General features: G+C 40.8%; 2 protein-coding genes across 5 annotated transcripts; one reads left to right on the top strand and one right to left on the bottom strand.

The window, feature by feature from the left end:
* The first annotated feature begins 1,636 nt into the window (after positions 1 to 1,636).
* dtwd1 (DTW domain containing 1) lies at positions 1,637 to 5,682 on the top strand. Of its 2 annotated transcripts, none has more exons than XM_031306169.2 (5): positions 1,637 to 2,155; positions 3,121 to 3,433; positions 3,636 to 3,773; positions 4,823 to 5,111; positions 5,264 to 5,529. In XM_031306169.2, exons 2-5 carry the CDS (start codon positions 3,176 to 3,178, stop codon positions 5,491 to 5,493), a joined length of 915 nt encoding a protein of 304 aa, XP_031162029.1. In that variant the 5' UTR covers positions 1,637 to 2,155; positions 3,121 to 3,175; the 3' UTR covers positions 5,494 to 5,529. The 2 variants fall into 2 exon arrangements, with proteins under 2 accessions (XP_031162029.1, XP_031162028.1); XM_031306168.2 differs by having other exon boundaries at positions 1,775 to 2,152; positions 3,117 to 3,433; positions 5,264 to 5,682.
* Positions 5,683 to 6,038: 356 nt separating this feature from the next.
* On the bottom strand, positions 6,039 to 23,139 carry LOC116054566 (NAD(P) transhydrogenase, mitochondrial-like). 3 transcript variants are annotated; one of them, XM_035999596.1, is made up of 22 exons: positions 22,929 to 23,139; positions 22,117 to 22,273; positions 21,114 to 21,343; positions 20,805 to 21,004; positions 20,621 to 20,708; positions 20,424 to 20,512; positions 20,150 to 20,337; positions 19,050 to 19,183; positions 18,730 to 18,921; positions 18,061 to 18,211; positions 16,416 to 16,577; positions 16,189 to 16,299; positions 15,919 to 16,064; positions 14,483 to 14,678; positions 13,402 to 13,635; positions 12,647 to 12,807; positions 12,053 to 12,232; positions 11,797 to 11,956; positions 8,600 to 8,681; positions 7,039 to 7,157; positions 6,543 to 6,658; positions 6,039 to 6,437 (listed from the first exon to the last, which is right to left on the bottom strand). In XM_035999596.1, the coding sequence occupies exons 2-22, from the start codon at positions 22,244 to 22,246 to the stop codon at positions 6,291 to 6,293; spliced, it is 3,216 nt and encodes a 1,071-aa protein (XP_035855489.1). In that variant the 5' UTR covers positions 22,247 to 22,273; positions 22,929 to 23,139; the 3' UTR covers positions 6,039 to 6,290. The 3 variants fall into 3 exon arrangements, with proteins under 3 accessions (XP_035855489.1, XP_031162026.1, XP_031162027.1); XM_031306166.2 differs by having other exon boundaries at positions 22,117 to 22,266; positions 22,928 to 23,112; XM_031306167.2 differs by lacking the exon at positions 22,929 to 23,139 and having other exon boundaries at positions 22,117 to 22,500.
* Positions 23,140 to 23,871: the final 732 nt, after the last annotated feature.

Raw genomic sequence — 23,871 nt, 5'->3', positions numbered from 1 at the left:
GCCTGTGCTCTTGCGGAGCTCTGTACCCGGCTGACAGTCATCTTTTATTGACTCACCGTAACAACAACGACCGCTAAAAAGACTGCAACCTTGCGGAGCTTTATACCCAACTGACAGCCACCTTTACTCGGCTTAACGTCACTGCAACAGCCGCTTAATAGACCGCGACCTCACGGTCATCTGTACCCAGGGCACAGGCTGGTACAGATGACCGTGAGGGAACAATTTCGGCAGGGGAGAGATGTCGGCACTACCACTTCCAGACCCATTATACAGCTTGTCTATAGACTGTACGTCACTACATTACACATGGTACATTATGGTTGCATGCCATGTTTGTAAGAAAGTGGGAATCATCTTACTGTCCATCATATCATAACCTTGAAGCTGGCAATAGTAACGTTAGCCACAATAACACAACGTTTACATTGCAAAGCGACCTGTAGAAAACAGTGTGTCCCAGACACTGCACATTGCTGCAGCTCCTCTTTTCACCCTGTGTGTTGAGCTCTCTGTTTTAGCTACAGAGTGAGGCATCTCACTTCTGTACCATCTTTGTTGGGAGTCACACATGCGCAGTAGTTAGGTAAGGACTACTAGCCAGTCAGAAACAGAGTATGAGGGCATGCCACGCTAGCAGCTAGGCGAGCATTATAACGTGTGTTACAAAGTGACGCACGTTCGTCACGGAAGTAAAGGCTGGACTACAATAGAGCTGTTTGGAGCAGTTTGTGAACAGTGTTTTCTCTTGGAGATGGTAAGTCCCTTTGGGATGGACTTTGGGCTTTTTCACTTGGTAAACCTATTATATGCCAAAAAAACATAATATGAGCTCTTTAACTGTAAATATGTTAAAGGGCATGCACAACAGACTTGCTTTTCCCTCTCTCTTTTACCCATCTATCTACCTCTTTCTCAGACACAAACACTCTGTTCACACATACACTTTGTTAAGATGTTAGTTGTTTAATTTAATCTAATGACTTTTAAATATTTAACTATTTGTCACTGAAATTAAATTAAACGACAAGTTCAATATACTACTTTGACTGCAGTGCTTGATAGTGTCACTTACAAGATTTTTGACTGTAAAAGCATCACGTTAGGTGGTGTAACTGGTTTCTGTCAAATGGGGTAACCTGTATTTTTCTTGAAAATATGTGCAGGTAAATTAATGTTTGATAAAATGTAATACTCTACTCCATTGTAAAAACAAATTTGTAAGACTTTCTACACAATTTGTCCAAGATTATTTAGAAAACAAATGTTGTTTACAGCACCGTCTACCACTTGATATTGCAAGAACAAATATAATTTAAATTTAGAAGTAATCCTAATAAAATCTATTTTTGGGTGAAATTTTGAAAAAAAGAGTTATATTCTCAATATACTCAAGGATGCCTTTAAAAAACTTTAAAGTTTTTAAATTTTCTCATCTTGACAACCATTTTTCAAATTAATAACGAAACATAGCCTACACTAAATTTGTTTATGGAAAATGTTTATAAGAGTAACGTTAACCTAGCTAGCTACTTAACGGTAGCTAGCTAGTTGGCATTACCAACACCATTAACTTAACACATGACAACGTGATTGACGGAGTAAAATTAAGGTTCCCTGACGCTTAGCTAGCCTCTACACTAGTTAACTAATAACGGTAACTCAACACGTATTGGTTTATTTAACTAGCTAACACAGAGTCCTCCGTTTACAGTAACTAATAACTTTTATTAAATTAACATTATCTAACTACGAGGTTCTTCTCGTTTGCTATATGGCGTTAGGAACGTTACCTATCGTGCAGTGCATCATTTGTCCACCACCTGCAGGTAACATCGGGTCGCACACACCACCTTCGGAATTCGGTGCTTAGCAACAAAGTACTCTTTTCTTTATACGGAACAGTATTTCCGGCGTAGAAGAAGACATTCACGCTGTTGTACAACAACACGTTTTGAACGCGGTTGACGAACAAGTGGACAACGTATTGCTTGCAAATCAACTGAACTACACCAACTTCTGTTTCCGTTTGGTCTTTGCTATTAGCTAACCTACCTAGCCACTGTGATTTCTGTCTGCTTGTAGCCGGAACTACCGATGTTGTTCTTATCTCAAGCTTGCTAACAGAAGCTAGCTTCACTAGCATGATCAGGTATGTTGACTGTACTGCAACGCTAGCTACAGTATGTAAGCTGGGGCAGATGTAGCTACAGTGTATAGTCTACTGTCAGATTTCACTGAGTTTAAGAGGAGAGAAAGATAACGTTACCTCAGGATTCAATGTTAACTACATGCTGTGCTCTTTAACTTAAATGCAATCACTGAGCTGTGACGTTATGTAGCCTGTGTTTAGCTCACTTTACATTCATTCTCTAGCTGTCACATCCAGGCGCGCTGACATTAGCCTATGCACCTAACTAACTAGGTAGCAACAGTCTTTCTACTGACTTTTGTCAAGTGGCAAAAGTCTCGTAGCTAATGGACTGAACTAAATGTCGTTTAATGCTATAATGCAACAGCATGTCCCACCCTCACTTGTACGTTTTTTTCCTCGTTTCTCAGAACTGTTAAACTGGTCGATAGTGACTAAATCAAATATCAGGATGTTTTAACTCTGCTATTAATGTGACACCACATCGAGAGTGATTATTGCTTTCATGTTTATACTAGGAATGGGTTAATGTGATGTCAGAAAATATCATTATGTTATTATTGTGGATATAAGCAGAATCCAATTGATCATTTCACTCTGAACAGTCAAATGAGGTAATACAAAAAGTCATCATCAGGCAGTTCACTTCAGAGTTGAGGTACACGAACAGAAAGCTTGTGATGTGAAACTATAAAGACAGCATTCAAGCTAGGCTACATCCTATTATTCCAATTAAAGACCTAGACATTATCCAGTCTGTTATATTCATATGCACAATATCTCCCAACCAAATTCAACTAATTTGTCTGAAAAATGACTACTGTGTGAGCTTTTTAGTAACAACCCCTTAGCTTGTTTAATGGCTTTTCCACATTATTGCATCCCTCAGTGTGAAAGTTGTGTAGTTGTTGGATTATTTCTGTCTGCCAATATTTACATCATTTGTTTTGTCATTATTGTTCAGCTATTGAATGTAGGGCTCGCATACTTCAGCACTGGATTGTCAACATTTAAAGAGCAAGCATGAGCAGCCTGGATCAGAACCAGCGTCTCCATCCTAGTTGCCGTGACAAAACAACCGTCTCTAGTGATTCATCAGACACTTGTGAGCTTGCCAAGCAGCCTCTCCAAGGTCTAAAATTGGCATCGCATGCAGTGCTGGAGAAGGCACAGGAGAGGGGCAGGTTGAAATGCTCGAAATGCGGAGGATCAAGGATGTTCTTCTGCTACACATGCTGCTCATTACTGGGTGTCAGCCTGCAAGAAATCCCCTTAATCACGGTCAGTAAGAGGTCATGACCCTCTTCATGTTCTTTTAAGAGAGGCCTTCAGCCTTTACAGTATGGAGTTGCTGTAATAGTAGTATCCTAATGTGGAAATGTTAATGTTCTTTCTTTAATGAAAGATCTATACAATTTTGCACATGTGGTTGAAATTGAACTGTCTTCTGGACGTGACTTTACATATTTTATGTCGTGCTCAGCTTCCTGTGAAGATAGACATCATCAAGCATCCCAATGAGACGGATGGCAAGAGCACTGCAATCCATGCCAAGATCCTCGCACCCAGTGACGTCACCATATACACTTACCCCTGCATACCTGACTATGAAAAGGACGAGGTTAGTTGTTTTTCGTCATGAATGAATGGAGTTTTTATTTTTTTTCCCCCAATTACATTTAAAAAAAAAATGTATAACACCTTTGAGTGTCACTGTGAAGCTGTACCCTTTATGGCTGCGACTAATGATTGTTTTTATTCTCAATTAATCTGCCCGTTTAATTGTTTGGTCTATAGAATCGAAAGAGACAACTCAACTGCCCGTTACATTTTTTCAAAAGCCCAAGATAAAATTAAAAAAAAAAGACGTTGCGTCGCACGCTCAACAGTCCAAAACCCAAAGAGATTCAATTTACCATCACACAACGCAAAGAAAAGCAGCAAGTCCTCATAATTAAGATGCTATTTCTTTTCATCCATCAACCAATCAATTAATCAACTAATTGTTTCAGCTCTAGTGCTCTTTATTATCTTCATATTACCGCTGCTTAATTTTCTTCTTTTACCTATTGGAAAAACATTATTCATTCATATTACTTTAATACTTGATCGAAACTATACTGTTACTAACCACTAAATTCACACTGTTATAGAAAAGTAAATGTCTGTTTATGTGCATGATGCACTCCTGTCTTTGTTGTAATATAACTCATTTTAGATTTTGATCCATACTGGATGAAACTATAATGAAAGTGTGTGGAATTTGTAATACATTTGGAGGATCCTGTCAGTTGCAGCATTTTCACATTTCATGCTTGACAAGTTTACATTTCATAGCACTAGTTATATATTTGGCAAAATCCGATACTGCAATTTGACTTGACATACAGAATTACAGTGGCTTTAGTGCACAAGCCTTGTCTGTTGATTGTATTTGACAGTTTCCAACTTAGATTTTTTTTTCCTTCGTGCTTTCATCTGTTTTACTCAATTGAATGATCTTATGTTTTCAACTATATTTTGCTCCTACCAAAGCGTATTTCTCTCTTTCAGTGCTTCCTAAATGTAGCAAATCACCACATTGTAGAAACACATTTTTTAGTACTTTAGTCTTGGTTTGTATGATGCTATTCCTCTCTGAATCGGGGTTGTTCCTCTGCTCTCTTCCAGGTGGTGTTGGTGTTCCCTGGTCCAGGGGCTGTCTCAGTTCAAGACATGATGCAGTGTTTGCGTGACATGACCGAAAGCAGGTCACATGGCTCCTCTGATGAACCCTGCATAAAGAGGCTGAAAAGTGAGGAAGTCCAAGGCGCCACACACACCGCAAAGAACCCGGAGTCAGGGAACCCAGATGAAGCAAAGGGCTTGGAGTCAAGGGTGTATCCCCTACAGAGGGTGGTCTTCATTGACAGCACATGGAACCAGACCAACAAGATCAGCACAGATGAGAGACTGCAAGGTAATCATGAAAGATTGTATTTGTTCAGCATTTCAAAGAGCTCTGACTGCTGGTAATTATTTGGGGCAAATTTCCTTCACCCACAACGCTGTTTAACATGATCTCACTCTGTGTTCGTGTATCCCTTCTGACTGACGTGTGTTCTCGTCCAGATTTGCTCCGGGTAGAGCTGAAGACGAGGAAAACGTGTTTCTGGCGCCATCAGAAGGGCAAACCAGACACCTACCTAGCTACTATCGAGGCGATTTATTATTTCCTCAATGACTTCCACGTGCATTGCCTTTCTCAGGAGTACAAAGGAGAATATGATAACCTTCTCTTCTTCTACTCCTACCTGCACTCAGTTGTCAACAAAGCTAAGACTGCTGCTGGAAAATGCTGAGAAATGCTGTGAAGAAAAACTGAAATCAGCTACAAGAGACTGCTGCGAGCTGTAGCTGAAGAGTACATTCACATGCAAGCCCTTGTTAAGACCGGTTTTATTTTATGGCTGAGTGTCATTTCATTTTGTAAGGAATACTATTTGTATAAGAATATGCAATAAAAAAAAGGGTTTGCAGTTGCCAGACATGGATGAGGTGTTTTGATACATGAGTAAATACAAGACATGTATCTCTTGAAATAAAAATCCTACAGTTGCAACAAACTGGATAATAATTTAAAAAATCAACAACTCCGTCTGCAAAATGACAAACACAAACTGTTAATTATGGTATTTTAAAATCAGATGGGAAATAGTCTTGGTCCTTTCTTATTAAAATGTGAAATTATTCAGATTTAAATCAAAAAAGAAATGCATGTTTGACATTTTTGTGTGAGACTTAAAAATCAATACTCTTTCCACTTTGATCCATCTAAGTAGCAGTGAGTATGATTTTCCTATTTAAATCTTAAAATGTAATGCGCAAGGAAAAAGACTTCAGATACGTTTAAATATTTTTATTTACAAATCAGTACACATTTCTGTTTGAGCTATTCATGTCCCTTATATTCAAAAAAAAAAAAAAAAAATCATCTTATGAATCTTGGGCATCTTTGTAATTGAACATTTGTTTCAGATCTCATAAATCTGCTCTCCAAAAATATATATCCCGAAAGCCAATAGTGGAAATGCAGTATCGGTCAGCGTGCCTCTGTACTTTAAACTACTGTCGATGATGGTGAGCTGATGAGGAGTCACTAGTAGAAGGTCTCTCTGATCTTCGCTTGCAGGCCATCACATGTCTTCTTGGCATCTCCCAGCAACATTGATGTGTTGGGCTTGTAGAAAATGGGGTTATCTACTGCAGCGTAGCCCACACCCAAGGTACGCTTCATCACTATCACCTGGAGTAAAGTTTAAATTAAATGTATATGGTCACTTTTTGTATCACAGCTAAAAAATAGAGTGATATTGTCTGAGCAGCAATCAAAAGTAATTAAACGACCTACCTGTTTGGACTTCCAGACTTCCAGGACAGGCATGCCAGCAATTATAGAGTTAGGATCTTCTTGTGCTGCAGAATTCACTGTGTCGTTGGCTCCGATCACCAGTGTCAAGTCTGTCTCTGTGGGCCACAGACGTTTACACATTTATACACAAGACAGACAAACCGCTGGCAAAATGCTCTGCAATTGTCCTAACTAATGTCATTGGGTTCCCCAGCACCGCACTTATCTCCCTCTGTCATAAACAGAACCATGTGTCTCGAGACTGCATGCCTGGTTGCTAAGAAAACAAGACCGTTGCCCCGATAACATGACATGTCTAAATATCAAGACACAACACAAGGCTGTTCCAAGTGCGGATGAGATTATTACACATAATTTATCTTGTATTATTATCTGACACCTTCCTGCCAAAGTGACAACCATGTAGCAAATATTCTATCAGCTCTCTCTAGATTTCTTTTTTTTTTTTTTTTTTTTTTTTTAAAAAAGAGTTTACCTGGGAAGTCATCGTTGATCTCATCCATCTCCAGGACCACATCATAGGGAACACCAGCCTCAGCCAAAAGGACGTTCAGCTGGCCGGGCATACGACCGGCCACTGGGTGGATCCCAAACCTGTTGGAGGGGATGGACGCAAATTATTACTGCTCATCAACACTTATTGATTTACGTTGAAAACTCACAGCTCCCTGATCAATGGTGCTCCTAAAAATGCACACGTCACGTTCTAAACAAGTTCAGATTTGTTGTAAAGCACATAAAAGCAAAGAAAGCAGTGGTGGAATATTCAGTGGTGTAGTACTGAGATCTTTTACTTAGTACTGCTAGTACTTTTACTAAAAGTAGCAACATACCTGTCATAATCATAGCAATAGAACATTTTATTTCTATGGTCATAATACCTTGCTAGAAGTAAAAACTCTGCATTTAAAATCATACTTAAGTCAAAGTATTATCAGCAATATGTACTTAAAGTATCGAAAGTAAAAGTGCTTATTACGCAGCAGAATGACTCCTCAGTGATATATATTATTTAATGATTAATACTGATGTATTATCGTTCAAGTAGCATTTTTATATTGTAGCTGGTAGAGATGAAGACACTATTAGCTTATTTATATGTTGCTGGGTAGTTTGATCTATAACATGTTGACATGTTTATTATGTAAAGTCTAAATCTGAAAAGTAACTATAGTAACTTGTCACGTAAATGGAGTAAAAAGTAATCCTCGGAAATGTAGTAGAGAAAGTATAAAGTAGCATTTAAATTAGAATACTCAAGTCAAATCTGATAAATATACAGTACTAAAAAGGTACTTCTGTCTTTCTCTTCTTTAAGTCAGTACTTTGTAGTATACTTTGAAAAACAAAAAAAAAAAGTACTTTGCAGTTTCCCACTTTGCTAACAGGAGATGATGCAAATATTTCTCACATATCAGGTGTTGGTAGGGAGTTGCTTTTTTGGTTAGAGTGCCTCATTTATAATAATATTTTAAAACACTTCCTCAGGGCAAACCCACTGAGGAAATAAGCAGCAATAATCTAGTTTATAAAGGAGATGAACAGCATGAGGGCAGATATTCACCTAGTCTATATCCTTGACGTTCCACTTCCGGGATTGCTCAGTTGCCGCCGGAAAATCCGCCGGATTTCACTCATTTAGGCCGGATTTTCGTTGCCTTGGGCTTCCTTTGTTTTGGCATTTTAAACTCTGGTCGATTTATGAAGACTATGGTTAATATTTTCTCAGATCTCTGCAGGGTAAATCCAGACAGCTAGCTAGACTATCTGTCCAATCTGAGTTTTCTGTTGCACGACTAAAACAACTTTTAAACATACACGTTCCACCAAAACAAGTTCCTTCCGTGCCTATTTTGCAGCGGCACCACAGCTTTTCTCCAGTGCTTAGCACCACTCAAGACGATTGTGATTGGTTTAAAGAAATGCCAATAAACCAGAGCACGTTTTCCTCCCATCCCCGAACTCTATGTGGAGTAGCCAGACTCTCCTCCAGCGCGCTTTGGAGGAGGGTCTGGCAAAGCGAGACTAACATTCACCTGACATTCTTGCCCTGTTCCTTCAGCATCTTCACCATGTCTGCAATCGGGTACTGGGCTTTTGCTGCACACAGACCCCAACCTATGCACAAAAACATACAGAGAATAAACATGCAATAGCCTAAAAAAAAGTGCATTTTAATCTTAATCATCTTTGTTTAACTAGTATCTAGAAATGTTGTAATCTATAATGGCTGGAATCTATTATCCAATAGCATTTCCTACTCTGGTTTTGTGTTTTGTTAATGGCCCTGTTGGAATAAATGAGCATTTGACACAGTTATTGTTCATTTTTAAATGAAAGCACAGCAATCCAGCAGGGGTTTCGACAACAATGAAACCAGTGATTCCTCTACCCTTTATTCTTTCTTTTGTCCTCATCAACCACAAGTCTCCTCTCTGTATTAAATCATAGTGGTTCATTGGTCTGAGAGACATTTTCCTTCAGAAAACTTTCACGTGTGGTGTGCATTTGGGTCCCCTGCGTGCAAAGAACTCCTTTCTCTGTGTCTGCCTAACCCTTATTTAACCCTGGTGGTCAGGTACCTTGTAAAGTTCAGCATTACCCCTAATTGAGTTTTTTTTAAAGCCAGTCGCCGTTAACCCGTATCTTCTAATTCCCCAGACAACTAAGCCTTCTGTTTCTTCACTGCAATGCTTTGTTGTTGACAGCACATGGAGAAATCTTGGGTCTGGACTCAATTGCTCTTATGGCTTTTCACTGTTTCTCTAATCTAACCAGCATGTGGGACCACACAGCTGTCCTTGGGTTGGTTTGGAGCCACTTGAAAACAACAGCTATCCAAGTTATTCAGAGTGGTTCCTCTTGCTCAGGCCACTCGACAACTACTCAGTTGTCAGACAAATCTGGCTTTTTCTTTTTAATAAATCAGGATGTGGTGACCGTCTCACACTCAAAAATTAAATCCATCATCCTTTACTCTTTGCTGACAAACTCACTTTATTTACTTTTAAGAGTCCAGGTGTCTGGGGGATCTCTCTTATGGTTACCATGCTTTAATATTCTGAGTTAATCCCGCTTTGCAAAAGCTTTTAGCTTTTCCAGAGCTGCTGCGAATCCCCATTTTGGCAGAGCGGTCAGGCTCTGCCTTTTTGTCAGGTGAAGTTAATCAGACGAGAGAAAGATCACAGATGCAATTCATCCAGACCATAGACAGTAAAATAAATGGACCAATAGATCCCGTTGCTCTGGACGGAGACCAGTGAAGGCTATTAGAAGCACTTTTCCGGTGAGGGCTGAGCGTTACTGCGCAGCCTCCAACTGAGCTTGATGACGTGGATGTGACGTGAGCAACCTGTCTGAAATTTGTAAGTCTTCTGGTAGCTGTGCCAAGAGAAATCTCAATCATTCCGAATCTTGCAGAGACGGAGAGCGTAGGTATATGTTAGGAAATAACATAGGCACAGGCTAATTATTGCTTACTAAAATGCTAGTTAACATTAGTAATTAAACTTAAACAGCTAATGTAAGTCGAAACTGCCTGCGAGCTTCTCCTGTACTATACAATAATTCCTCTACTATGCGACAGCAAGTCGCATGGTTATGACACAATCATTAGCCTATTTTTACAAAAATGTCTACTACGGCTCCATAACGTGAGATAAAAGGTAATGGAGCCTTTTATACACTGTCGTGTTTCTTTAGAAATAAACAATGGGCAAATAAAGTCTTTAAACACTTCAGATGTAAAGTTATTCGCTGTCAAAGTGACGTCAAAATGAATGGCAGTCAATGGAATGCTAACGGCGGGTGAGTGCTTGTTAGCATCAAAATGGCGCCATAGGAGGTACGGGTTGTGGAGAGAGGCTTACTCCCTTGATCCAGAAAAGCTGCAGCTGGAGTGCAGTGGAGGATCCACACTGTCCAGTGATGAGAGAATCTGATATTAAAGTCTCCAATGTCAACCCAAACCTCATTCTACACCTATTTTTCCCAAAGGCTATGGTCGTCAGTTTTAAGATTTACCGTTTTCTTCGTTTTTCGGTCAAATGGCCTTTTGAATGGGAGTGCTAGGGGCACTTTTATGCTAGCCTCAAAATAGCTATTTTTAAAACACTAAGAAGGCTCGACACAACATGAAACTTTGCTCAAAGTATCACCAGGGTCTCTACACATGAACGCAAGCATTGAGAACATTGTGTACACAGAGTTTACTAAAAAGAAAGGTTTTGAGCAACTCACGTTAGCAGTTGTTGTTTACGCTATCCGCCATTTTCCCAGTCCAAAATAGGCGATCTCCTAATGCGAATGAACGGACTCCATAGGAGGAAATGTCATTCTTATATGAGGCTCCTTTTTCAACTACAAGGTCAATATTGTGTTTCACTAACGACAAAAAAACGAATTATCCGTGCATTTATATGGAACTAAGCTTTAGGAGCTCTCCATCTTTACTCTCCTCCCTCGACTATTTTTGACTGGCTCGATAGACGGTGACCGGAAGAACAACTACAGTGAGTTGCTCAAAACCTTTCTTTTTAGTAAACTCTGTGTACACAAACAATGTTCTCAATGCTTGCGTTCATGTGTAGAGCCCCTGGCGAAACTTCGAGCAAAGTTTCATGTTGTGTCGGCCTTCTTAGTGTTTTAAAAATAGCTATTTTGAGGCTAGCATAAAAGTGCTCCTAGGACTCCCATTCAAAAGGCCATTTGACCGAAAAATGAGAAAACGGTAAATCTTAAAAGTGACGCTTCCGTCCTAAATATGCTTTTAAACAAAAGTTTGACTCAGGTACATTCACAAAAAGACCCTAGGTTGCATTTTGGCGAGAGTTACGCTTTAAGGCTAGCAGCTCGAGGCTACCTTAGCCGCTACTAGCATAAAACACCCAAATCTTTACATTCAAGGGACTCAACGACAATGTTATAAGAGTGAAATGCTAAATCGGCAGTTCTTTTAACATTCCCATATTTTGACAGTTTTTTAACAAAACAAAAAAATGAATATTACATTAAACCTCTGTCACTTTGTTTACTGTTTTGTAACCTGATTCTATACAGCAAATAATAAAAATGTGCTGTTTAAAAAAAAATTAAAATCAGTTTTTGATTGACTTTTTTTAATCGACCTACGGCAGGTGAGCCAATATGTTAATTTTGGCCACTAAGTTAAAACTACCCAGGGGAAAAATACCCAGTGGAATCACGAAAGTCTCGTGTTGCATGTAGTGTGTACCTGGTGTGATGATGATGCTGTTGGCTTCTTTGATTATATCAATGGTCTGGTCCAGATTGACCTCAGTGTGAGTGCCAACAATCTCCATGGGTTTACCGCCCGCTGTGGAGGTGGTGCCGTACCCACCCAGGATCACATTGGGCAGGGAGCGGTTCATAGCCTTGGAAGAGAAGAGGTCACAGGCTCAGGTCATTGTGCTGAGTACACTGTACAAGATCACACATGTGGCTGGATATACATGTATGTGTCTACTCACCACACACATGATGTAGGAAAGGATGGCACCGGAGGAGCCAATCAGAGCTCCGACAATCGTCATTAGATTGTTATCTAGTAAGAAGCCTTCAGCACATAGCGCCCATCCAGAGTAGCTGTTCAACACGGTGATAACCACAGGCATGTCAGCGCCCCCGATGGCTGCTGTCAGGGTTACACCCTATGGGGAGGTTGAAGAAGAAATGAAAGAAAACATAGGAGCCACTTGAGCCAACTAAAACCCAGCATCTGCATAATCTGTAGCAACAACCGGCAGTTTAAAATGTGTATCATCGCTTATAATGAAGTTTCTAAAGTGTTTTACCAATATTACATCACATTTTACTCAATGGGTACAGAGTACAAGTCACTGACGTGACAAGGTACCAACTTTTGCTCTAAGTAAAAATGTAATCCATGTATGATATTAAAAAGAGTGATTGACATTCTAGCACAATCCAAATCCATTTTTAATATTAAACTGATGAAATACATTTTTACCGACAAAAAGTTGCACATCTTCAACGTCATCCAGTTATTTTTTATATGTTTTTTGCTTCACTTTTTCTCAGCTTAGTGAATCGATGGAACTCACCATAATAGTGGAAAGCCCAGACACTCCCACTAGACACCCCATGCCAGTACCGTAGCTGGAACTGAGCATAAAGGGCACCATGCCTCCCATTGACGCTGCCATCAGACCGGCGTTCAGCATGTGTCGTCCTGGCAAATGCAGGGGGGCAGAGTCCAGGATGCCTACAACCAAAAACATTTCCAACAAATATTCAGAGAAGCCAGAAATGATTGTCACTCATTTTGTAAGGCTGAAGGGGAATACTTTTACAAGATAAAACATGTAAACATGCTTTTCTCTTAAGCAGTGTCATGTGTCTTTGAACTCTGAGACTTCTCTGTGGAGGCCTCTAATCAGCCGTCTAAGAGTCTGTCCATCTACAAATCAGACAGCCGCCCTTCACCAACCAAAGCCATGCGGCCAGTACCCATTACAAATTACCAGAAAGCTTCTCATGTGTTCCTCTTGATCAGTCACACTGCAATGTAAATTAGTAATTGCTGACACATGCAAACAATCCCACCCCTCCCCCCCCACAGTCCAGGCCTGGATTTACCAGAGGATCTTTGGCTTTAACTAGATGAAAGAGACAATCAGCACCAGAGGACGCAAAGCTCAGTGTGTTTATATAGATATTAGTGTGTCTGTGTCAAATGGAGAACAATGATCAGACTTGTAAAGGAAACATTCCACAGAATTTAAAACATGTCACACGCAAAATATATGTACTTATATACTGTTCGTGTTCAAAATATTTTATAAGTTACATCCATTACCTTGAAGCTTGCCGTAGGCCACCAGTGAGCCACTGAAAGTGACGCCTCCGATGTAGGTGCCCAGATACGCCACAGTCTTGAGTACACCGGCGGCTGGGTGAGTGTCCAGGTGGGGGTACTCAATCATGAACTCGGCAACGCAGGTGAAAACAGCTGCCAGCCCCACAAGGCTGTGGAAGGCGGCCACTAGCTGAGGCAAGTCTGAGATTTCAATACGCTTGGCAAGGGTCAGACCTGAGATATGAAGATTCAACAAACAGCTTTGAGTAAATCTCTGGGAGCTACTAGTTTTTCTGGCAAAGTCAAGCACCAGGCCCCACACTTCTCATGCACATTGGCTATGTTTGAATACAAAAGAGTGAAAATATTAAGTTTTTAAAAACGGTTAAAAGGCAAACAACTGCTTTCAGTAACTTTACTCTTAACAAACAGGGCCTGGTCTTCAAAGACAATGTAATGAGTCCTAAGTTAAGTATTTAAGTGCGTTTCCTCAAAAACATAGGTTCACTAATTTATCATTGAGCAAACCCTCATACTCTGCTGCCTGCCTGCGTGTGTGTGTGTGTGTGTGTGTGTGTGTGTGTGTGTGTGTGTGTGTGTGTGTGTGTGTGTGTGTGTGTGTGTGTGTGTGTGTGTGTGTGTGTTGATTGAAAATGTAATTTATCATCCTGCTTTCTTAGATTACTATTAACATGTACAACAATCGCACACGAGGACGAAATCCACTGTATCTGGACAGGATGATTGATGTTCTGTTATGAATTAGCAAAATATTCACACTCTTCAAAGACCGGAGGAGTTGCATACAGAGTTAATAACATGTAACTCATTCATGATGGTCTTGTAGTTTTCTAAACAAACTGTTGGACTTCAAAAGGAGACATGCCCAAGCTTTATTATTTTTGTTTCTCTTTAAATGGAGACTGAAACGCTCCCTGGTTGGCTGTTAGTCTCCTTGCCATGATACAGAACAGAACGCCTTCTAGGGGCTTTAGATCAGTGCCAGAGTGGGCATTTTGCAGCTAGTCGATCATCACGTGTATCTCAATTGTAGATCTTCTAAAAGCAGGAAGCTACCTACCCAGGGTTCCCCCAGTGGCCATGGCCAGAGACATCTGAGACAGCAGCTCTGGTGAGGGTTTGAGGGCACCGAGCGTGGCAGCGATGCCCCCTGCCACTCCCATCATGCCCAGCGTGTTTCCCAAGCGACTGGTGCCCTGGGCAGAGAGGCCTGCCAGTGCCCCGACACAACACAAACCTGAGCCCAAGTACATCATCTGAGGTAAAAAAACAAAACACTAGTCTGACTTATTTGTGTAGTGCTTAAACACGGTTACAGACACAGTCAAGTTAAAAGTATGAATAAAAGCTTAATTAAAATACTGTTAATGTAAGTGGATTGAATATCTTTAGGTTTTGGACTATTGGTCTCACAAAACAAGTTAAAGGCATCACTCTGGACTCTTTTTCTTCTTTCTTTTTTTTAAAGATTTTTTTTTAGGACAGCTGAAGACCTGAAAGGGGAGAGAGAGGGGAAATGACCTGCAGCAAAGGGCCGCAGGGCGGAGTTGAACCTGCGGCCGCTGCGTCGAGGAGTAAACCTCTATATATGGGCGCCTGCTCTACCAGGTGAGCTACCCAGGCGCCTGTGACGAACTGTTTTAAGGGACAATTCCAGCGCAAATTGAACCTAGGGGTTAATGACATATGTGTACCGAGTCGAACATTCTCTGGGATATGTTTTCATGCTAATCGAATGTGTCTCTAGCTTGAAATAAGCTACCGCAAACTGGGGGTTAGCTGCTAACGCTAGCTTTCGGGGCACAGGGTAAATCGCTATTTGATACCACTAACAAGGCTCGAAATAGCACCACACTTAAACGGTAGCATAATGAGGGTCCCTACATGCAAACTGAAGCATTGAGAACTTTGTAAGTGTACAGACAGTTTATTACAAAGATAGATTATAAAGACAGTAGCATTAATGTTTATGTGTGGCCGCCATCTTGGATAACAGTCATGAGCAGTCGAATCACGAACGCTGTGTTTGAGCTATGTTACTGGTTACTGGTTGCACAGCATTCGGCGTTCGACTGCTCATGACTGTTATCCAAGATGGCGGCCGCATGTAAACATTAACACTACTGTCTTTATAATCTATCTTTGTAATAAACTGTCTGTACACTTATAAAGTTCTCAATGCTTCGGTTTACATGTAGGGACCCTCATTATGCTACCGTTTAAGTGTGGTGCTATTTCGAGCCTTGTTAGTGGTATCAAATAGTGATTTTAGAGGTTTGCGGTAGCTTGTTCTAAGCTAGAGACACATTGGATTAGCATAAAAACATATCCCAGAGAACGTTCGACTCGGTATACAGATGTTATATATATATCTTGGGTAGCACATACCACATTCACTGACAAGCTACTTAATACTGGTTACATAAAAACAAGCTACTTGTGTATATTTTAATGAGAACAAATGTGAGTGGAATGAAGATATATTTATCCTGTGACCTGCTCGATGTTGTATCCAGCAGCCACTGAGGCTCCATATCCACCAACAAAGGCAGCCCCAGGTAGCATGTACAAGTAGTTGTACTCAGGAGGGTCAGTGGGACGCTTGAACATGTCCAACATCCTCTGGGTGATCAGGAAACCACCTGCATTCACAGAAAAAGAAAGAAAACACATTTCCAGAAGAAAACACATTTTTCATTTGATTGGATGGGGAAAAAATCTTGTTCTCTGTTGTTCATTTTTGTGTTTGGGTGTTGAACATCAAACCAGCAATGTTGATGGAGGACACAAAGGCAGCAGCAAGAGCGAGACCCTCAGGAAGGGTGGAGGGTGTGAGACCTCCACCCATCAGCACCAGACCTCCAACTGCTGTCAGACCTGTCGGAGAGGACAGACGGAACAGAGGTCGAGATTAAAATTAAATTAAAAATAAAAAAAAACACCTATACCGTGTTTCTCAATTTGGCCACCACCATCTTATATTGACTTCTAACCTGAGATGGCGTTGGTGACAGACATGAGGGGTGAGTGCAGAGCGGGGGTCACGCCCCACACAGTGTGGTATCCCACAATCCCAGACAAGCCAAAGGTGGTGACCATCTGAGTGAAGGCTGCGTTGGGGGAGATGATTCCCAGAGCCAGACAGGTGGACACACCTACAGAGAGAGCAGTGTTGCCTGTGTACAGTTCTTTCCATATTGATGTAGTGGAAAAAAATATGCAGTTATGTTTTCCAGTCTCTCTTTTTTTACAATTAAAGCAATGGAATAATTGAACAGGCAAAAATACAAACACTTTGATTTTCATAACAGGTTATGCATGTGTGATGATTCATAGTTTCTCCTGATCTCATACGTCATACTTTACCAAAACTGTATTCCCCACTGTGCTTCATTATAACGGAGTGTTAGCATTCAAAAGTTCCATTAAGAACAGTGCGGAGCGACCATATAGGGCTTGCTAGGTATAAAGATGTATTAACCTTTTCAACTTTGATTGCCAGGTGGCAAATTCTTTTACATCGGAAATCCCCATACCCACCAAAAGTATCTGTATGGCTGACTGATCTTATGATGTATCTAAGATAAAGTATGCACTTAGAGGGTCCAATGACTTTTTTTATGGTATCTGGAACCCATTAATAACATATTTCGAAAAACTGAAGTCTCTTCCTGAAATTCCCTAATGACATGTAAAGCACTAAGACAGTTTGATGGCCAAGGCCTAAAAAAGTCTGCATTATTGTTTTATGTACTACTGTTTTTTTTTTTTTTTATTACTGGATTATGTGTAAATGTACGGGTGACTCACTACTGTTTTTTGTTTGAACGGTGACATACTGAGACGCACAGAGGTTCTGATGAGGGTGGGTTTGAGGGAGGGTGGCCAGGGGGGTTCTTTTTTTAGAAATGAAAAAGTAAAACAAATGTATTTCATGTAAGAATGTAACTTGATTGTTCTTTATGAGTAAAACGGGATTTAATATAATAATAATAAAAAGGCAAAAATGTCCAAATATGTCCAGATATTGTTTGGAACTAGGACTGCAACGAACAATTATTTTTATTATCAATTAATGTGCAGATTTTATTTCTTCATTTTTTGGGTCAATAAAACATCAGAAAATAGTCAAAATAATTCCCCCAAGGTGATATTTTCACACCCATGGCGTCCAATCAAAGATGCTGTTTACTATTAAGACAAGGAAAAGCAGCAAATCTTTCTCACATTTGAGAGGCTTAAATCATCAAAATGTTTGGCCTTTTTACTTGAAAATGTACTTTCAATTGACCGATTGTCAAGATAGTTGGTGATTAACTTTTTCAATCACCTAATTGTTTAAGCTCTAATTGTTTGAACTGCTACAAATTGTACAACCAAAATTTAAAAAGGATAAGAAAATATGGTAACGCTTTTTAACAAATTTTTAACAAGCAATTTAGGCCAAACACAGCTACATAAGTCATTATACTGCTATCCAGTTAATTTTGTTTTTTTCTTCAGTAAAGAAGGGTCTCTTTTTCAGAATTGGAAAAAACAACCTCTTTCCAATTCCTTGTAAAATAACTTCATTGCACATGAAATTGTGCCAGATGACTAGTCGTTTTTTCTGTATGCATCTGTATATTCGTATCTGACCTGCAGTGTAGACGCTAGCAGAGGTCAGGGTGCGTTTGAAGGGAGAGATCACCGCCTTTTTCTCAGCCTCCAAATCTGCCACTGTTTTCTGTTTCACTGGGGCTGGGGGGGCTGTTTTTGGAAGAGGGGACGGGAAAATGTTCTTGCCCTCCTGGACACATTAGAAAACACACAAGAGGACTAGTGTGAGAACACAGAGGACATCCACAGATTTTTGCGTGAGAAACAGACATCAAGACTTTGGAGTCTTGCATTGTGGGAGATCTCGGCTCCATGGTGGAAGCACTCAAAACACAAACTCATGGACCACATAGGAGATTATACTGAACAAACAGCAATCACGAACCAGTTACTAGTGTTTTTTTTAAGGGGCCTGAATAATGCTTAGTTTAACAAGGGGTAACCTGATATGTCCTGTTGAGGTTGCATGCCTTCTCTGCCATAAACAATGTGTCGCAGCCAAAATTCCTGGATAAGTATATTTTGAAACGTTCATAACATTCTTACTGGGATCCAACATGAGCTATTCCCAGCTGGGATTTGTTTTTTAGGACTCATTTGGCACAGTATCTTAGCATGACAGGATCTGATGTGCCAAGATGGAGGGAGGGAGGGATGCCAGCGAAGACGGAGGCTGCCAGTGGACAGTTACAACAAATAGAAACCCACCTTCATAACAAGAGTCCCACGGATGACATGGTCAATTGTTCCATAGTCAAATTCATCTTTGGGCTCATAGTGGAAGTATTCCTTGTCTGGGCTTATGGCCTTCAGCAGCTTCAGTACGTTGTTCGAATACAGAGTGCTGGCCTGGGTGGCCATGCGGCTGGGCAGGTCTGTGTAGCCAATGTGTGTTACTCCCTAGTTAATAAAAAAGAAAGTACATCATTAGTACATTTTACACAGGGGTGAACAAAACATAAAAACAGGTTTCTTTTCAGATTTCTTTTGTTCTTTATCAAAGTCCGCCGGCTACGCAGAAACCTCACCTTGTGAACGTGCAGCTCTCCAGGCTTGGTGGTCTCGATGTTGCCCCCTGCCTCTGCAGCCAGATCCACCACCACAGAGCCGTCCTTCATCGACTCCACAAACTCCTTCTTGATCAGAATGGGTGCCCGCTTCCCTGCATGGGAACAGGAAACACAGGACAGATGAGATGCATCTAATGTTCATTATATCATGCAACCTAAGAAACAGGAAAGTCAGAGGATAGTGGATCTACATCAATTTTTGGCCACAAGGGGGCCGAAAAATATCTGAACAGGCTTATCGAGTTCCTACGGCAAATGTGTTAGCAATTAATTGCCTACTCACACAATCAACAGACACAAAGCAACATTTGCATCTATTTGAAATCGTGTGTCTGGCCACCTGACATTGTTCAAATATTTATTTAGCCTTCTTTCAGCTTTGTTTTAATCTCTACCAACTTCTAAGAAAAATGTCTGGGTCTTTACCTGCTAGATGATCAATTTTGTATGTTCACCACCAGCCAATCTGAAACTTTGTCAGTTGTGGGCAGGTAGCCTACAAGTTTTTATTAGCGGGAAACAGCTGCCAACAAGGACTGATGAGAACAGTTGAGTCTCTACTATAAAGTATATTTCCAGGCTGCTAAAACAAAAGGCCTTGTAGAGTTCGGTAGTAGTTCTCAGTGGGTTCATCCCACTGGTTCAATGTTACTATGTAACAACTATTGATTACACTTTTCACTGGTAAATTCAATGTAGTATAGAGATGGATGAATAACGTCTTTGTCATGTATCATGCATCATGTATTTTTGTTTTGTTTTGCTTGTTTGTTTTGTCAATGTCACTATTATGTGTACCTTTTAATGTATAGTGAATGAGCGCTGTATGATTGCTGGTTGTCTCTGTTAGTCTTATGTTACCTGCCTAGGGACTGCAGATGGAAAGTAGTTACTTTAACTAATTCTGGCATATTTACATGGTGTTTTTATACAACAATGTTCATAAATATGCATGGTCCCTATCAAATAAACCAATAAAATAAAATAAATAATGATTAATGCGGCTTTAAACACCAAAAGAGGAAAGACGAAAGGAAGAAGGTACCAGTGCGACTGACCTGGAATCAGAGCAGTGCTGATGAGAATGTCCACCTCTTTACACTGCTTGGCGAAAAGGGCCATCTCAGCGTCAATGAACTCCTTAGACATCTCTTTGGCATAACCTCCGACTCCATCGCCAGACTCCTTGATGTCTACCTCTAAAGGCTCTGCCCCAAATGATTTGAACTGCTCCAGGGCTGCTGGCCTGATAGCCAAGAAACAGTCAGGTTATTGTCAATGTCATGATCATCACTCAGTCTGCAGTCTGAGACATAATGTTCCATCTTATACCTCGTGTCAAACCCTCTGACTATGGCTCCCATCGACTTGGCTGTACCTGCTGCTGCCAAGCCAGCCACTCCACCTCCAATAACCAGGACCTTAGTGCAACAGAAGCATTATTGTACAAAGTGGGGACCTTTGAGGTCGATTGAAAAGAAAAAAAGGAAAGACACTCATGTTGACTTGTATAACATGTATACAGTTACCTTAGCTGGGGGTACTTTTCCTGCAGCTGTGATCTGACCAGTAAAGAACCTGCCAAAGTGGTTAGAAGCCAAAACCACAGCCTTGTACCTACAAAACAAACATTCAAGTTACATTTACCGTAACAAGACATTCCTAACAGCTGCAAACATAGGAATCTACACGTCAATGTATATTTTTCTTTACCCAGCGATGTTAGCCATGGAGCTGAGTGCATCGTAGCCCTGTGCGATGGTGACTCTGGGCACCTGGTCCATGGCCAGCACATTGCTCCGCCTCTCTGACAGCTTCTCCATCAGCTCTGGGTTCTGGGCTGGATAGATGAAGCTCACCAAGGTGGAGTTAGGCTTCAGGAGGTCTACCTCGCTCAAACTGGGGGCTCGAACCTACAGCAGAAAAGGGATGTTAGAGGAAGAGAAATTCAGTATTATCTAGACTCAAACAAACTATACACAGAACTGTCTTATTAGAACTAAATAGAAGATGTGTACGGACCTTAAGGACCAAGTCTGAGCCAAAGGCTCCATTAACATTAGTGATGGTGGCTCCAGCATCTTTGTATTGCTGATCAGAGAACTTGGATTCCTCTCCAGCTCCACTCTCCACCTGCACGTTAAAGCCCTGTTTGACCAGCGCCTCCACCCCCGCAGGAGACAACGCCACACGGCGCTCACTATGTACCGTCTCCTTAGGAACCCCAACCACCAGGTCCTTGTAGAGCACACCTGAGCACACAAACAAGCTAATAGTTGAGTCTGCAGAACCTAAAAAAAGCTATGAAATGCATAAACAGTTCTTTCCTAAAAACTAAAATAACTATTAGAAGCGTTCATACAAAAAGCAACATCACTTTATAATAAAATATAGGGGAGCTTTTGTTTCTTTATCTTTTTGTGCAACTACACAGGAGAGTTTGCATGTACAGCCGAGATTGTGTAGCTGGAAACAGTGTCAGGTTACACATTTCTCTCCATACTTGGCATGGTGACCTCGCCTCCATGGAGACATTATTAGCAGGTGATTGGCTCGGAGCCAGCACACACAGAGAGGCCTACACTCCTACACAGACACTCTCAAAATTCAAACTTAAAAGCACTCAGTAACTCGCAAAACTCTCACAAACACTTGCTGACATGTGCCCCAGTGAAGAGACTCCATAAACAAATGTCTGAACATAATCTGCCATACTGCTGTTACACTTTAACATGTCACCTTTAACTGACCTCTCATATGGTCTCACATGTTAGCAGCAGCTCCTACAGTGAGCATAGCCACAGCCTGCTTTACTACAGCTCTCCCTATTTTGGGAACATATCTAGCAACCTGCTGCAAACAGTTGATGATCTGTGGAGTTTTCCCTTCTTCTGGCCAGAGGGAAAGTGTCCTTGAATAAACTCTCAATCCAAACCAAAAGAAAGCATGCAGGCAAAGGCTGTCCTCTATGAAAGACATTGTAAGGTTAAGCAGAGAGATTTTAATAGAGCTGCACATGTCCTACCTCTAGAGGCCTTTTGGTCCCATAACACAGGGAAAGTCCTGAAATGCCTTCTTCCAGGTATCCTCTGGTGGACCCCTCGCTGGAACAAAACGACAGAAGAGCTGGAGATGCAGCGCAGGAGGGTCGACATGGCCACTGAGTGTCCTCTCTCTGGCTCGTGAATATGAAAACAAACAAGCAGAGGTAGGTGGTAAGTTAACACTACTTCTGCACCTGCTGTCAAATAACAAAGCACATTATAATCCCCCCTTCACAAGTAGGTCCTGAGCCCTAGTCACACACTCAGGGTGCCTGTGCTGCAAGGCCTACAGACAGCAAAGTGACATTTCAGCTCTGCTGGACACGAGACACACACACACACACACACACACACAGGGCCCAGGGTTGATTACACACTCCGGACTTGTTCGCGAGATCTGGAATTATGACGGCACAGGGTGGGGGGGGGGGACTGTGCCAAGTCTGGCCTGGTTGCTGGAAGCTGTTTGATACAGTCTATGGTTGTGAGCAGGGCAGAGAAATCCAATCAAATGTTGTTGGGCTAGAGGGGACAGCTCAGGACTCAGACACACACATCTTCTTACATAAGCAAGTTGTAAAAAAGGTGTTAAATATAAATACTGGTCTCTTAAAGAACACAATTTCATCACCAAAAAACAAATACAAAATGTGGCAACTGTGTAGTTCTATTTTTTCCATTAATTCATTCACTCACTGAATCACACAGTCAATCATGTTTTCAGTCTCCACTTTTACTAATTCATTAATACATTGAAGGATTTGGTGATTGCGTTGTTATTGCCAGACTTGCCTTTCAGATTTCCAGAAAGAGCAGCTGTTTATGTTTCAACTTTCTCTCAGCAGCAGGGTCACCTGTGAGACGTCCTACCCTTTCCTCGTCTGCTTGCAGGAACAGACCGACAGCCAAACGACCTTCCGCAGTTTCGATATCGCTGCCACACTATTTATGTATAAATAGAAAGTCATGTGGCTTCACCCATGAACCACCCCTGAAGCAGATAAACTCCCCGCTGTCAGACGCCCTGCGAATTAAAGGCTGGATTAACATGTTTATCACAAATAGTTCCTGGTAAATTTATTTTCAAAAGGTATATACACACACGCGGTCTCGCGATAGTCCCTCCCTCTTCCTATATGCAGCTCTAAAACAAAACAAAGATATTCAAGTTACACACACGCACACACGCACACACACACACACACACACACACACACACACACACACACACACACACACACACACACACACACACATAACTGGGGACTATCTACTAGACATATGTTTGTTTACATTCGTTAAAATCACGGCATTTTATTTTCTGGACGCAGGGTGACGCCAGAGCGCCAGAGACAAGAAATGTGTTAATGTAACTTAATTGTTGGACGATCATGACTATTTCCTTGTTCGTGTTCCAAACTATTGGAATATATTTTATATTATTTACATAGGCCTATTAAATATGTATAATAACAATAATAATATTTTGTAATAATCATAATATGTATTATTATTATTTATTTTATTTAAGTAGCAGAGGAAATTATAAAACCAAACAGACAAAATAAAACCTTTATTAAAGTTTTCCAAATTCTCACCTTATGTAAAAAGTTTAACTTAGTTACTGTAGGCTATTTATTGAAATTGTCGATTATTTAATTCTTTAAATGTACCATACTCATGTTGTTGCTTATTAGGCTGTACAGTAGAATGTGGTAAATTATATGTATTTCAGT

This window comes from Sander lucioperca, chromosome 3, assembly GCF_008315115.2.
Source record: "Sander lucioperca isolate FBNREF2018 chromosome 3, SLUC_FBN_1.2, whole genome shotgun sequence".
NCBI classification, from domain to species: Eukaryota; Metazoa; Chordata; class Actinopteri; order Perciformes; family Percidae; genus Sander; species Sander lucioperca.
This window is presented reverse-complemented; position numbering and strand designations above follow the sequence as displayed.

Coding starts and splice junctions, on each gene's coding strand:
- dtwd1 (XM_031306168.2), top strand. CDS start 3,176: ATGAGCAGCCTGGATCAGAACCAGCGTCTCCATCCTAGTTGCCGTGAC. Junction 3,774..4,822: donor CTGACTATGAAAAGGACGAG/GTTAGTTGTTTT, acceptor GCTCTCTTCCAG/GTGGTGTTGGTGTTCCCTGG. Junction 5,112..5,263: donor CACAGATGAGAGACTGCAAG/GTAATCATGAAA, acceptor GTTCTCGTCCAG/ATTTGCTCCGGGTAGAGCTG.
- LOC116054566 (XM_035999596.1), bottom strand. CDS start 22,246: ATGTCGACCCTCCTGCGCTGCATCTCCAGCTCTTCTGTCGTTTTGTTC. Junction 14,679..15,918: donor CTGGATACAACATCGAGCAG/GTCACAGGATAA, acceptor TTTTTACCTCAG/ATGATGTACTTGGGCTCAGG. Junction 6,659..7,038: donor GATCAACGATGACTTCCCAG/GTAAACTCTTTT, acceptor TGTGGCCCACAG/AGACAGACTTGACACTGGTG.